This window comes from Zingiber officinale, chromosome 4A (genome assembly GCF_018446385.1).
Source record: "Zingiber officinale cultivar Zhangliang chromosome 4A, Zo_v1.1, whole genome shotgun sequence".
NCBI lineage: Eukaryota > Viridiplantae > Streptophyta > Magnoliopsida > Zingiberales > Zingiberaceae > Zingiber > Zingiber officinale.
This window is the reverse complement of record NC_055992.1, coordinates 66,009,422-66,024,746: the sequence shown is the minus strand read 5'-3', so window position 1 is coordinate 66,024,746 and position 15,325 is coordinate 66,009,422. Positions and strand designations below refer to the sequence as shown.

General features: G+C 34.9%; 1 protein-coding gene across 1 annotated transcript in view; it reads right to left on the bottom strand.

Annotated features, from left to right (window-relative positions):
* LOC121969965 (maspardin-like) overlaps nucleotides 1-15,325 on the bottom strand; it is a 32,219-nt gene that overhangs the window by 2,908 nt on the left and 13,986 nt on the right. The window contains exon 4 of the mRNA XM_042520313.1: nucleotides 34-176. Coding sequence (XP_042376247.1) covers nucleotides 34-176 — 143 coding nt within the window. The remainder of the gene's footprint in view (nucleotides 1-33; nucleotides 177-15,325) is intronic.

The window sequence follows — 15,325 nt, the reverse complement described above, 5'->3', positions numbered from 1 at the left end:
CCAATCTGCAGAAAAGAAATCAAGAAAACATACATAGGAGACCATGGCATGGCAGCTGCAAACTTGTGTGTCTCCAAAAATGTGTTTGAAAGAACAAGGGACTTAACCAGTCTTGGTCGATGTTGTGCAAAGATCAATGCAAGGAATCCGCCAAGTGATGTTCCATAAAGATGAATCTAGCATACAATGAAGTTATTTGTTATGGTAAACAATCATTAAAAAAAACTTTAAAAAAGGTTTAGATGCAAACAAAAAAAAAAAAGTTGAGTATATCACTGAACATGTGCATGAAAATTTTTGTGCCTCAAAAAGAGTATTTGATGTGTCAAAAGTTTGAGCTACGTATAGCAAAAAATGTCAATGCCAAAGAGTTTAAAAAGTGACTTGATAATGTTGTTCACAATTTACACAAGGATAGAGTGCAGCTTGAAGGTGAAACTCCACATCCAAGTTCAAATTGCCATCAACCTACAGCACCTTAAAAAATGCAAATGACTAAATCACAGAGTACAAGTGTATGAAGCATGGATATGGTAAAATAATATTATAGGGCTTTGGATAACAATGGTAAACTAATTGTAGAGCAAAGAGTGAAAGGCCATTGGTGACTGAATCTCCTACTAGGATTCCAAACATGTTATGAATATTATTCTGAAAATGATAATACACTCTTTAGTTAATACAATTTGTAGCACGGCCTTGCTAAATACTGAACCAGATTTGATGCAAATCCTAAATGACCAATAAAAACAAATAGACCCAATTAAATAATTCAGATTACTGCCTATTTTTAATTTTAATTAAGATTTTTTAAGCTCACCATGGTCGGTCCCAAGCCTGGATAAGAAAGGATGAGAGTTGCATTAAGTTACCACCAACGTTGAATTTAGACAAATGTTCAATGAATGAATTCATCAAACTATTGTGTTAATGCTAGGTTATTCCCTGGAAGAAACACGTCGGCAAGGACCGCTACTTCTCCATGAGAATTCAAGTGTAGTGTTAGATATGCAGGAGTTCGCATTGCAAGGTTCGACTGTATCAGTAAGACCGCTACATCTCCATGAAAACTTAGGTATAGTGTTAAATATATAAGAGTATTCACACTATAAGTTGGATAAAAAACAAATATTATAGAAAAAGTAATAGTCTAAGATTTGGAACATAGAACATAGGAACGTTACTGGTAAAGTAATGGAGGTAGTAGATACAATGATTTGGAGAAGAATTAATATTTTATGTGTGCAAGAGACAAAATAGGTAGAAGAGAAGGCAAAGATGATAGATAACCGGGGTTTTTAAGTTATGGTACACATGAAAAAGTAAAACAAGAAATGAACTAAGTATGGTTGTAGATAGTTCGTTAAAAGATGAAGTTGTAAGAGTAGTTAGAAAGGGGAATAGGATTATAGTTCTTAAGATAGTAGTAACGAAAGAAACTATTAATGTAATTAACATATATATGCACTAAAATAGGATTTATGAAGACACCAAATTTAGGTTTTGGGACGACCTCAAGGAGTTATTACAAAATATTCTATCAAACAAAATGATTTTCATAGAAGAATATCTAAATGAGAATGTCGGAATGAAAAATGAGGAATATGATAAAGTGCATAGGGATTATTGGTTTGAAATAAGAAATGAAGAAGGAAAAAAACTATATTAGATTTTGCAATAACATATGACTTTAGTTAATATGTTTTTTTAAGAAAAGAGAAGAACACTTGGTCACGTTTAAAAGTGGGAATAATAAATCGCAAATTCACTTTCTTATGGTTAGATAGAGGAATAGAAAGATTTGTAAAAATTGCAAGGTCAAAGAAGAAAATTTAACTACCCAACATATGTCAGTAGTGTTGAATATACACCTTTAAGTATAGTATCAATAGAAGGAAAATATGCACAACTCCTAAAATAGTTAAAGGACGGAAGCAAAACATATTTTAGGAAAGAGTAGAAGTACAAGTATTAGGAGAAATATATCTCGAATACGACATGAGATAAGATGCTATTAAAGTTAAAAATAGTAGCCAATAGTATACTCGGTAAGTCAAAAGGACATGCACCATTAAAGAATTTTCGCGGTGAAATAAGAAAGTAAGGAGAAAGTGAAAAAAAACGAACATCTTACAAGTCATTATATACTTGTAAAAATAAGGAAAACTTTAAAAAAAAATACATAGTAGCACAGCAAAAGACTAAGAAAATAGTGAATGAAGTAAAAAAATGAAACTTTTAAACTCTTATATCTAAAAATTAGATACAAAATAAGGAAAAAAAAAAGATATTTATAGAATAGTTAAAGCGAGAGAGAAAGACAAGAGATCCTATCTAAATAAAATGTATTAAAGCTGAATGTAATAGGGTACTATTAAATAACAAGGAAATAAAAGAGCAATTCATCAACTTTTAATGCAGGTTTAGGTGACCAATTTAACTTAGTTCAAATGAGTATGAAAATTTAAATTTTTATTGTAGAATTAAAATTTTAAAAGTAAAACAAGGTTTAAATGATGCAAAATGGAAAAATAATTGGATCAAATGATATTCCAATAAAAATATGGAAGTATCTTGGGAAATAAGATATTGAATAGCTTACAAAGTTATTTAACTTGATATTGAAAATGAAAAAAAAACTATCTGATGAATGGAGGGTAAGTACTCTAGTTCTCTTATATAAGAATAAAGGAGACGTATAAAATTGTGAAAACTATAAGGTATTAAACTAATGGGTCATATCATGAAACTTTGGGAAAGAGTAATAGAAAAATGATTAGGGAGACCATGGTAACCGAAAATCAATTTGGTCATCAAATCTATACATCTTCTCAGGCAACTAATTGAAAAATATCATGAACAAAAGCAAGATCTACACATTATATTCGTTGACCTAGAAAAAACTTATGACAGAATCACGGAGAATTCTAGAAAAGAGAAGTTAGCGTAGCATATATTGAACTGATTAAGGACATGTATACGGATGTAACAACAAGAGTGAAGAGTTCTGGTGGATTAATCGAAATATTTCTTATAAAGATAGGGTCACATCAAGGATCAGTTTAAAGTCGCTATCTTTTTATATTAATCAAGAACGAACTCACTGAACACATCCAAGACACGGTACCATAGTGCATGTTGTTTGCAGATAATATTATTTTGTTAGATAAGACATGTGAAAGAGTAAATACTAAAAATGAATGGTTTTTGGTTTAGTAGAATAGAGATAGAGTATATGGAATTTAAGTTTAGCAATATTAGACATAATGAAACAATTGTTAAAATAGGAGATAACGAGTTATATGGAAATGAGGTTTAAGTATTTAGGAACTTTTTTACTAAAGAATAGAGGGATTGAGAGAAATGTCTTACGTAGAATGATGGTTGAAATTGAGGAGAACGTCGAGTGTTCTATGTGATAGTAAAGTACCAAATTTCTACAAAATAGGTTATACTTGCTATGTTATATAAAGTTGAATGTTGGGTTATGACTTGAGCACATGAGATGAAAATGAGAGTTGAGAGATGAGGATGTTAAGGTAGATGTGTGGGCATACAATGATGGATAGGATAAATAAAAATATTAAAGAGAAAGTATGGGTTGCATCTATTGAGAGAAAACTCTGAGACACATGTTTAAGCTGGTACGGACATATATTTGACCAATAAATGCTTTAATTAGACAATATGAAACTATAACAAATATGCACATTAAACGAGGAAGACAAAAAACTTAATTAGCAACAATAAAACAAGATAAAATTTATTTAAATATAGATGATGATATAGTAGGAGATAAAGTCCAATGGCGTAAAAGAATCCATATAGCCGACCCCCCTAGTGGGATAAGGCTTGGTTGTTGTATTAAATTTTGTGACATGCAATGTATTTATTCGGTTATCATTTAAGCTGCAGAGTTCATGATGGAATTGAGAATTTGAGATTGAATTATGAAAGTATTGGAGGGACATGAAGCTAAAGTTTGTGACATGTAAATTGAAATTTATAGTCATCTCTTCTGTAAATCATTTTATTTATTTTTAGGTATTTTATTTGGTTAATTCTGTAATCTGCAAGAATGTAAATAATTGCATTTATTTTAAGATATTTTATTTAGTTAATTTTGTAAATGCATGGGGAGATTAATTTTGTGAATGTGGGGGAGATATTTTGAATTTTTTTTTTGGCAATATACTACACCGCATAGTGAAGTTTCCCGAATACCCAACCTACGTAACTTTCATATTTACCAAAATATGTAACCAAGTTTTCCCAAAAGAATAATAGTCATGCTCAAATGATTCTGAGATTTCTAAGGTCATCAATGTTAGAGTGTATACTAAAAGCTTAACTTTTTGTAAACATTTATTTTGAAATAAAGAATCACATTGGTCAAATGTCTATATTTATATGCTAAGTGTAGTTGTTCAATTAATTTATATTGTAGATAACATGGTGTGTGGTGTCACACATAAAAGATCATGTTATCAATTCCTTATAAATTATAAACAATAGTTGATGACTAATATGGATAGGAACAAACTATTGGAATAGTCGTAGTGTGATTTGGTATTAGTTTATCTTGACTATAAAATTACACTAGTACACTCTGAGTGTATTGAGCAGGACCATTTAAGGTAAGTTCTTTTTATACTGACTGCATAAAAGAACAAGACCTTTGTTATTATGGAAGTGTGTGCTCTTAATCATGATATAATAACAAGCATATATACTCAATATTCATTTCTTTAATTTATCAAAGGGTGCGATTTAGTTCGATAAACCAATAGGCCCGATAAGTTGGGAAATAGTATTATTTAAATGGTGTGTTGTTGATTATAGAATGAGACTGTGTTCTAGGAATCTAGATTGATGATGTCCCCAAGAGGAGCTCATAAGGATTGTCATGTAAACACTACAGGTGGACTTAGTCCGACATGACGATAAGGTTGAGTGGTATTACTCTTGGAGCTAGATATTAATTAAGTGAGTTGTCAGTAACTCATTTAATTAGTGGACATTCTATATCTTAAACACAGGGAGACTAACACACTCATGATAAGGAGCCCATATAGTAATATGGGATTGATGCGGTAGTTCAATAATAACTCTTTAGTGGAATGAAATATTATTGATGAACTCGAGTTGGGTGTTCAGGACGAACACGAGAAGCTCAAGTTCATCGGGAGACCAAAACCAATTTCTCCTCTCGGTCTCTGTCGTAGCCTCTTATTTATAAAGTCTTATACCCATCTATACCCGCCTTCTTACCCTTCCTTAGGTGGTCGGCCAAGCCAAGCTTGGAGCCCAAGCAAGGGTCGGCCAAGACATGGCTTGGATGGGTTGAAGTGTGGTCGGCCTAGCTTGAACCCAATCTTAGGTGGCCGGCCACAATAAATTAAAAGGATTTTATTTTTTATAATCTTTCCTTATGTGGAAGTCATGGTTTTAAAAAAGAGTTTAAAATTTAAATCTTTCCTTTTATAGTTTTCTACAAAAGATTAAGAGAAAAGTTTGATATCTTTCCTTATTTGTAGTTAAAAGGAAGATTTTAATTTTTTGATAAAACTTTTCTTTTTTGTAACCATCCTCATGATTTTAAAAGAGAGTTTTAAAATTAAATCTTTCCTGTTATAGCTTTCTACAAAAGATTAAAAGAAAGATTTGATATCTTTCCTTATTTGTAGTTAAAAGGAAGATTTTAATTTTAGAGAAAACTTTCTTTTTTGTAAATTATCCACATGTTTTAATAGAGATATTTTAATTTATAAAAGTTTCCTTTTATAACCAACCATGAAGGGAATTTTTAAAAGAGAAATTTTTATTATAAAATTTCCGGAAACAAATTAGGAAGTTTTAATTTTTGTTTAAAACTTTCCTTGTTTGGAGGACAATGAGGTGGTCGGGCATTAAGGGTTGAAAAGGAAATTTTTAATTAAATTTTCCTTCTTAAACATTGGCAAGGAATATAAGAAAATTTTATTTATTAAACTTTCCTTATTTGCCAAGACCAAGGAATATAAAAGAGAGGGTAGAGGTGCCTCACCTCATAACAATACATCTATTATTTCCTCTCCTCTCTTCCTTGGTGGTGGTCGACCCTCATCCTCTCCTCCTTTTCTTCTTCTTTGGTCGGCGGCACCAACTCTCTAAGAGACTCTTGGTGGCCGGATTTTGCTTGGAGAAGAAGTAGAGAAAGGAGGATTTGTTTCTTTGCATCCCTTGGAGCTTGGTTGGTAGCCGAAGTTCTTCATCTCTAGGAGATTGTTGTTGGTCGAAACTTGCAAGGAGAAGGAGGAGGTTTGGGTGGATTCTCGTCTCGATAGATCATCGCCCACACGAAGTCCGAGATAAGAAGAAGAATACGACAGAAGATCGTGAGGTCTATAAGCTATAAAAGGTATAACTAGTTATTAGTTTCCGCATCATAACTAGTTCATCCTTTTATTTAGATCTTGAAATACCAAACACAAGAGGCTAACGAATTTATGTTTTCGATTTTGTGTTTCTTTTGTTTTTCGAACTTGTGATTCGATTGTTCTTTTTGGTTAAACCTAGGGTTACTATAAGGAAATTAAATATTGAATTTCATTGAAAGACTTTGTCTAGGAAGTGGTGGATGCTCCCATACCCAAGAAAGCCTAGTGTCTCGCCATGTTTAACCTGGAAGTCGATCTCTGAAATTAATATTTAATTGAAATTGTAACATGGGTGAATTTGGATCAATAATGTTAAGCATCGTTTGTGATCCAAGTCTAAACCACTAAGAACAGATAAGTTGAATTTGGAATCAATAATGTTAAGTTCTGTTTGCGATTCCAAATTTAATTTCTAAAGAACACAATAGGTTATTAGGAATGGTTCTGGACTTGTACAAAATTTTTGTACAGGGGAACTGGTACGATATTCCAAGTAGCAACCAACATTTGGTATCAGAGCTAGGGTTTGCCTCTGTGTGTTTGGTTTTCAATGTAATTATGCACATGTCATACATAATTTAGGCAGGATAATAGTAGGATATGCTAACTCTGTGGTTGCAGGCTCCAACTATTATAGCTTATAGTGATTGTGTGTGATTAGACCCTTGAACATGTCAAGGGCATTTTATGTTTGTGCATGATTGTATGTATTAAATACAGCAGGAGCTGTATTAGTTTTAGGATTTTACATTTTTGTTTCGATTTAGATTACATGTACATTCCTTTGTGGAATATAGGATCGATATATGTAAAATTCTATTTTTGTCGCAGATCGTATCCTTACGAGGTGTGATACTATTTGTGGACTAGAGGCGCAGCGAAAAAAGAAGCAAGATAGATGCGGCGACTAGACCCGATTGTTGCAGCTAAAGATGGCAGCAGCTAGGGTTGGCAACACTCGGAGGACAGTGATAGAAAAGGCTATAATAGTTGGAAAATTATTTTTCCATATTTATTGCTTTATTTGTTGTGGTGTGTGAGTGCATGTTAAAATTCCTCACCTTAAATAACTAAGTGGGAGAGGGATTAGTAAATAAATTTCACGGTCTCCATTACTGGTTTATAAGTGATGCAACAAACTTGCGTGTTGGCTCTGAGCGCCTCCTTCCACAACGAATGAGCTTGTTTGCGGATCACTAGGTCAAACTTCCTTTATAGATGGTTATAGGAAATTTTTTAGGAGCGCGTGATCTTCTCCAACTAAAGGGGCACAATCCTATTTAATGGACTAAGTATCAAGTAATGGTATATACTTAGACACATTTAATAATATCCTCCCCAACGGAGTCACTGCTATTATTTGTGTGACCAAAGGGATACCAACTATTAATTTTATTTGTCATAAAGTTAGGATGACAAGATAATAAAATTAATGGGTAAAATCTCCTCTTACAAATGTTTGAATTTGTATACGTCCACACTAACGTGGCATGCAAAATTCACGGTGTTTTGAGGTGTTGGTAAATTTAAATAATATTGTTTGAGGAATCAATATTATTCTAAATTTAGACTCTTGACCAAAAAATTTTTTGTGATTCTTAGGATGACTTTCAACCCACACTGGCTATTATACTGAAAGAGAACAAACTTACTGATCCAATTACATAGATTGGAAAAGAAACCGACATCATCTAATCTTTGAAGGTTATAAGTTCAGATGCTTGTTAGAGGTCCGCCTTAATGTGCTTAATAGTGATTCTAGTGAAGAGGAGATCGAGTATCATAATGGATCAAGGTAGATGAGATGGAGCGGGTTACATTTGGCTTTTATATCAAATGTGTTGCAACATCAAGATCGACTACGCCACCGCCACGCATGATGTCAATCTCAAGGAACTCTTCTGACACTAGAATCGGGCCGATAGACAAGATGTGTACTGGACTAAAAGCAGGAATGAAGAAGCCGAAAGGCAAGTGCTTCATTTGCACATTAGAAGGCGGATCGTCCTCGTAGGAAGAGAACAATATAGTATATCTTTTCTAGTAGTTGAACGTGTTTAGTGGTGTTATCTCACCTAGCGGTAGATACGAGAACCACCGATCATGTCTTTCGCAAGGGTTCCGTGAAACCCGATAACTACACGAAGGAGAAATCACTGTTTACATGGGCAATGCTACTAACGTTGGGAGATGTTTATGGGAATAAAATATTGGTTTTGAGAAATTGTCTTTACGTACCAAGTTTTAGAAAGAACTTTATTTCAGTTTTAAACAATACAAGAATGGATATTCTGTCTATTTTGATAACAAAAGTGTTATCAAGAAAAATAGAGAAATTATCTATTCTGATACGTTGGTTAGCAATTTGTAAACTCTAAATCCAATAACTCCCACAAATGGAAATTAATAGCACATCTTCTAATTCTAATAAGAGAAAGGAACCTTCGGAAATGAATCAAACATATCTTTGGCATCTAAGGCTTAGTCATATTAACTTGAGTAGGATTCAAAGGCTAATAGCCGATGGACTCTTGGGTTCATTAGTGTTGGAAAACTTTCCAACTTGCGAATCTTGCTTGGAAGGTAAAATGACCAAGAGACCTTTTAAGGCCAAGGGGTATAAAGCCAAAGATGTGTGAGAACTGGTTCATTTTGATTTGTGTGGACCTAAGTCTATCCAGACGAGAGATGGTTTCGAATACTTTGTCTCTTTTATAGACGATTATTCGAGATATAGATACATTTACTTGATGCACCGCAAGTCTGAATGCTTTGATAAATTCAAAGAGTACCAGGCTGATGTGGAGAAACGTCATGGTAAAAGTGTCAAGACACTACGGTCTGATCATGGTGGCGAATACCTCTTTGGAGAGTTTAGGAATTATTTATCAAAGGCCGGGATTCAATCCCAATTGTCTACACCTAGTACACCCCAACAGAATGGTGTGACAGAAAGAAGGAATAGAACTCTTATGGAAATGGTTAGATCGATGATGAGTTATTCAGAATTACCAAATTCATTTTGGGGATATGCTCTAGAAACATCAGTATACATTCTGAATATGGTACCTTCTAAATCAGTACCCTCTACTCCAATGGAATTGTGGAATGGGCGTAAGCCTAGTCTGAGTCATATTCGGATATGGGGTAATCCAGCACATGTGCTAAAGGGAGATACTGACAAGTTGGAATCACGTACAGAAGTTTGTCTGCTTGTAGGATATCCTAAGGGAACGAAAGGTGATTTGTTTTATAATCCTAAAAATTAGAAGATTATTGTCAGCATCAATGCTCGATTTTTAAAGGAAGATTATGTAATAAACCATAAGCCCATGAGTGAAATTGTTCCAGAAGAAATGAGAGAGGACATGCCTACTTTAGTACCAACAGTACAAGATAAAATATCACAAGAAACTGCAACACGTGTCACAAATGATACACAGTTACAGATAGTGTCTCGTCGTAGTGGGAGGGTTGTGAGGCAACCTGAGAGATTCATGTTTTTGGGAGAGTCTTTGAACTTGATCCCTGGTGAACATGAACCTGATCCCGAACATATGACAAAGCACTCCAAGATAAAGATGCAGTATCTTGGCAAAGAGCGATGAATTCTGAAATAGAATCTATGTATTCTAACAAAGTCTGAGAGCTAGTAGAACCACCAAATGGTGTAAAAGTCGTTGGATGTAAGTGGATCTACAAAAGGAAAAGAGGGACAAATGGGAAGGTGGAAACCGTCAAAACAAGGCTTGTTGCGAAAGGGTACACTCAGAAAGAGGGAATTGATTAGGAGAAAACTTTTTCGCCAATGACCATGCTTAAGTCTATCAGGATACTCTTATCCATTGCCGCTCATATGGATTATGAGGTTTGGCAAATGGATGTCAAGACAGCTTTCCTTAACGGAAGTCTTGAAGAAAATATCCATATGAAGCAACCAAAGGGATTTATTGAAAAAGGCAAAGAGCATCTAGTGTGTAAGCCAATCGGTCGATTTATGCACTGAAGCAAGCTTCAAGATCTTGGAACATCCGGTTTAATGAAGTAATCTAATCATATGGATTTATTCAAGGTCCCACGAGTCTTGTATACTGAAGTGTGATGGTAACACGGTGGTATTTCAGACTAGATTGACATTTTGTTAGTTGGAAACAATATCAAAGTGTTGTCGGAAGTAAGGGTATAGTTGTCCAAGCAATTCGATATGAAGGACTTAGGAGAATGCGCACATATTCTTGGGATCAAAGTAATAAGGGATCGCAAGAAAAGGATGTTGTGCTTGTTCCAAGCTTCATATATCGATACAATCCTTGCTCGTTTTAGCATACAAGACTCCAAGAAAGGTTTTCTACCTTTTAGGCATGGAGTAGCTTTATTTAAAGAGATGTCTCTGAAGACATCAAAGGAAATAGAGGATATGAAGGCAGTTCCTTATGCTTCGGCTGTCGGAAGCCTAATGTATGTTAGGTTGTACACGAGACCAGATATCTGTTTTGCCGTGGGCATGGTTAGCAGGTATCAAAGTAATCCTAGAGAAGGACATTGGACTGTTGTAAAGCATATATTAAAGTACCTGAGCAGGACTAGAGATTATATGTTAGTTTACCAAGCAGATGATTTGCTCCCTGTGGGATACACGGATTCTGACTTCCCATCAGATAGGGACAAACTAAAGTCTACATCAGGCTATGTGTTTACTTTAGGAGGTGGAGTCATTGCATGGATAAGTGTTAATCAGAAATGCGTTTCAGACTCAACCATGGAAGCTGAGTATGTGACAGCCTCTGAGGCAGCCAAAGAAGCTGTATGGCTTAGAAACTCCCTAATGGACTTAGATGTGATTCCTGGTTTGCCCAAAATCATCACAATTTATTGTGATAATAGTGGTGCAGTAGCAAACTCGAAGGAACCACGAGCCCATAAGGCGAGTAAACACATAGAGCGCAAGTACCACCTGATACGAGACATCGTACAGCGAGGAAAAGTTGTTGTCGCCAAGATTGCATCAGCAGATAACCTGGCAGATCCATTCATTAAGGCCCTTCCGGCGAAAGCTTTTGATCGACATGTTGAAGGAATGGGAATCAGATGTATGGCAGCGTTTATGACAGCATAGTCTTTTAGTATAAGTGGGAGATTGTTAGAGTGTATACTAAAATTCTAGCTTTTTGTAAATATTTATTTTGAAATAAAGAAACACATTGGTCAAATGTCTACATTTATATGCTAAGTGTAGTTGTTTAATTAATTTATATTGTAAATAACATGGTATGTGGTGTCACACACAGAAGATCATGTTATCAATTTCTTATAAATTATAAACAGTAGCTCATGACTAAGATGGATAGGAACAAACCATTGGAATAGTCGTAGTGTGATTTGGTATTAGTTTATCTTGACTATAAAATTACACTAGTACACTCTGAGTGTATTGAGCAGGACCATTTAAGATAAGTTCTTTTATACTGACTGCATAAAAGAACAAGACCTTTGTTATTATGGAAGTGTGTGCTCTTAATCATGATATAATAACAAGCACATATACTCAATATTCATTTCTTTAATTTATCAAAAGGTGTTATTTAGTTCGATAAATCAATAGGCCCGATAAGTTGGAAAATGGTATTATTTAAATGATGTGTTGTTGATTATAGAATGAAACTGTGTTCTAGGAATCTAGGTTGATGATGTCCCCAAGAGGAGCTCATAAGGATTGTCATGTAAACACTGCAGGTGGACTTAGTCCGACATGACGATAAGGTTGAGTGGTATTACTCTTGGAGCTAGATATTAATTAAGTGAGTTGTCAGTAACTCATTTAATTAGTGGACATTCTATATCTTAAACACAGGGAGACTAACACGCTCATGATAAGGAGCCCATATAGTAATATGGGATTGATGCGGTAGTTCAATAATAACTCTTTAGTGGAATGAGATATTATTGATGAACTCGAGTTGGGTGTTCAGGGCGAACACGGGAAGCTCAAGTTCATCGGGAGACTATAACCAATTCCTCCTCTCGATCCCTGTCGTAGCCTCTTATTTATAAAGTCTTATACCCACCTATACCCGCCTTCATACCCTTCCTTAGGTGGTCGGCTAAGCCAAGCTTGGAGCCCAAGCAAGGGTCGGCCAAGACATGGCTTGGATGGGTTGAAGTATGGCCGGCCTAGCTTGAATCCAAGCTTAGGTGGCCGACCACAATAAATTAAAAGGATTTTATTTTTTATAATCTTTCCTTATGTGGAAGTCATGGTTTTAAAAGAGAGTTTAAAATTTAAATCTTTCCTTTTATAGTTTTCTACAAAAGATTAAGAGAAAGGTTTGATATCTTTCCTTATTTGTAATTAAAAGAAAGATTTTAATTTTTTTGATAAAACTTTCCTTTTTGTAACCATCCTCATGATTTTAAAAGAGAGTTTTAAAATTAAATCTTTCCTGTTATAGCTTTCTACAAAAGATTAAGAGAAAGATTTGATATCTTTCCTTATTTGTAGTTAAAAGGAATATTTTAATTTTAGAGAAAACTTTCCTTTTTGTAAATCATCCACATGTTTTATAGAGAAATTTTAATTTATAAAAGTTTCCTTTTATAACCAACCATGAAAGGAATTTTTAAAAGAGATTTTTATTTTAAAATTTCCGGAAACAAATTAGGAAGTTTTAATTTTTGTTTAAAACTTTCCTTGTTTGGAGGACAATGAGGTGGTCGGCCGTTAAGGGTTGAAAAGGAAATTTTTAATTAAATTTTCCTTCTTAAACATTGGCAAGGAATATAAGGAAATTTTATTTATTAAACTTTCCTTATTTGTCAAGACCAAGGAATATAAAAGAGAGGGTAGAGGTGTCTCACCTCATAATAATACATCTATTATTTCCTCTCCTCTCTTCCTTGGTGGTGGCTGGCCCTCATCCTCTCCTCCTTTTCTCTTCTTCTTTGGTCGGCGGCATCAACTCTCTAGGAGACTCTTGGTGGCCGGATTTTGCTTGGAGAAGAAGTAGAATAAGGAGGATTTGTTTCTTTGCATCCCTTGGAGCTTGGTTGGTGGCCGAAGTTCTTCATCTCTAGAAGATTGTTGTTGGTCGAAACTTGCAAGGAGAAGGAGGCTTGGGTGGATTCTTGTCTCGGTAGATCATCACTCACACGACGTCCGAGATAAGAAGAGGAATACGACAAAAGATCGTGAGGTCTATAAGCTATAAAAGGTATAACTAGTTATTAGTTTCCCATCTTAACTAGTTCATCCTTTTATTTAGATCTTGAAATACCAAACACAAGAGGCTAACGAATTTATTTGATTTTGTGTTTCTTTTATTTCGAACTTGTGATTCGATTATTCTTTTTGGTTAAACCTAAGGTTACTATAAGGAAATTAAATATTGAATTTCGTTGAAAGGCTTTGTCTAGGAAGTGGTGGATGCTCCCATACCCAAGAAGGCCTAGTGTCTCGCCATGTTTAATCTGGAAGTCGATCTCTGAAATTAATATTTAATTGAATTTGTAACATGGGTGGATTTAGATCAATAATGTTAAGCATCGTTTGCGATCCAAGTCTAAACCACTAAGAACAGATAAGTTGAATTTGGAATCAATAATGTCAAGTTCTGTTTGCGATTTCAAATTTAATTTCTAAAGAAACAATAGGTTGTTAGGAATGGTTCAGGACTTGTACAAAATTTTTGTACAGAGGAATCGGTACGATATTCCGAGTAGCAACCAACAATCAACTCGTTTCAAACCAAGTTCATTGCACTTTTGGCATCCTCCTGAGTGTAACAATGCCCTTAGATATGGATTTCACAACCTAGATAGAGAGTTGTAGGTTTCTAAAATTGACACTGCCTTATATTTTATCATAAGCTCATTAGAGGACTTTGGCCTATCATACTCATTCACTAACACTACCAAAGGGTTGTTAAGACTCCTTTAATTCAAACCATGTCTAGATTTGAAAATCCTCAATATTGTAGAGTCATCGACGAGATTTGATCAAAACTTGATTATGTCCGTAGGCACCTCAAAAATGTTAGTGCAAGAAACACCACATCGAACTTATGTTTTAATGTATGGTAAGTTTAAAATTAGGATGTTTTGTGATCTAATGTATGTTTTCAAGTGTACAGCTAACTTGACAGAGGACAAGTCTTGGTAGAAAAACCAAGCAGTAAGTGGCAAGTCTAGTTGGGAACTAAGCAACAACAAGTCCTAGTTAGGAACTATACAACAGCAAGACTTAGTTAGGAACTAGATAGTGAAAGACCTAATTAGGAACTAGGCGGTGGAAGTCTAGGTGTGTCAGCTGGGGGCTGAGCACTTGGCAAAGGTAATGTCCTGGAGGTACCAGTCAAGGCAAGTTAAGTTTCGAGTAACCATTGTGGTTTGAAACCTTCATCGCAGGAAGCTACTTAGTGTTCTAGGCATCTAGATGGAGTTCGAGCAACTTGGTGGAGATAAGTTCAACCGAGTTGAAAACTTCTGAGAGGTCGAAGCAAGGTGCAAGTGACCTCGGTGTCCGAGCGACCGAAGTAGGCATAACCCGGCGATGTGGAGAAGATTGTCAAGATAGGCGTTTGACCATGCTCCAAGCGCCCGAAGGGAGTCTAGAAGACCAGAGTCCATTGAATCATCATTGAAACGAATAAAGTTTGCAGCCGAGTGAGCATGTTCCAAGAGACCAAAAGGGCTTTTAGTTGACCGGAAGAGTGTCATCCAACGTTCGACTAGGCTTTATAAAAGGAGACTCGAGGCATTTGTTTCTCATCAATTCCTTCTTCAAATACTCTTCCAAGTGCTCCTATTCTCGTGTTGTTGACGATCTATGTTTGCGCTCTTTAAAGTTAAACTGGTAACCTAGGGCTTTGTAACTTTTATTCTCTTTAAGTTGTTATACTCTTTATTATTAG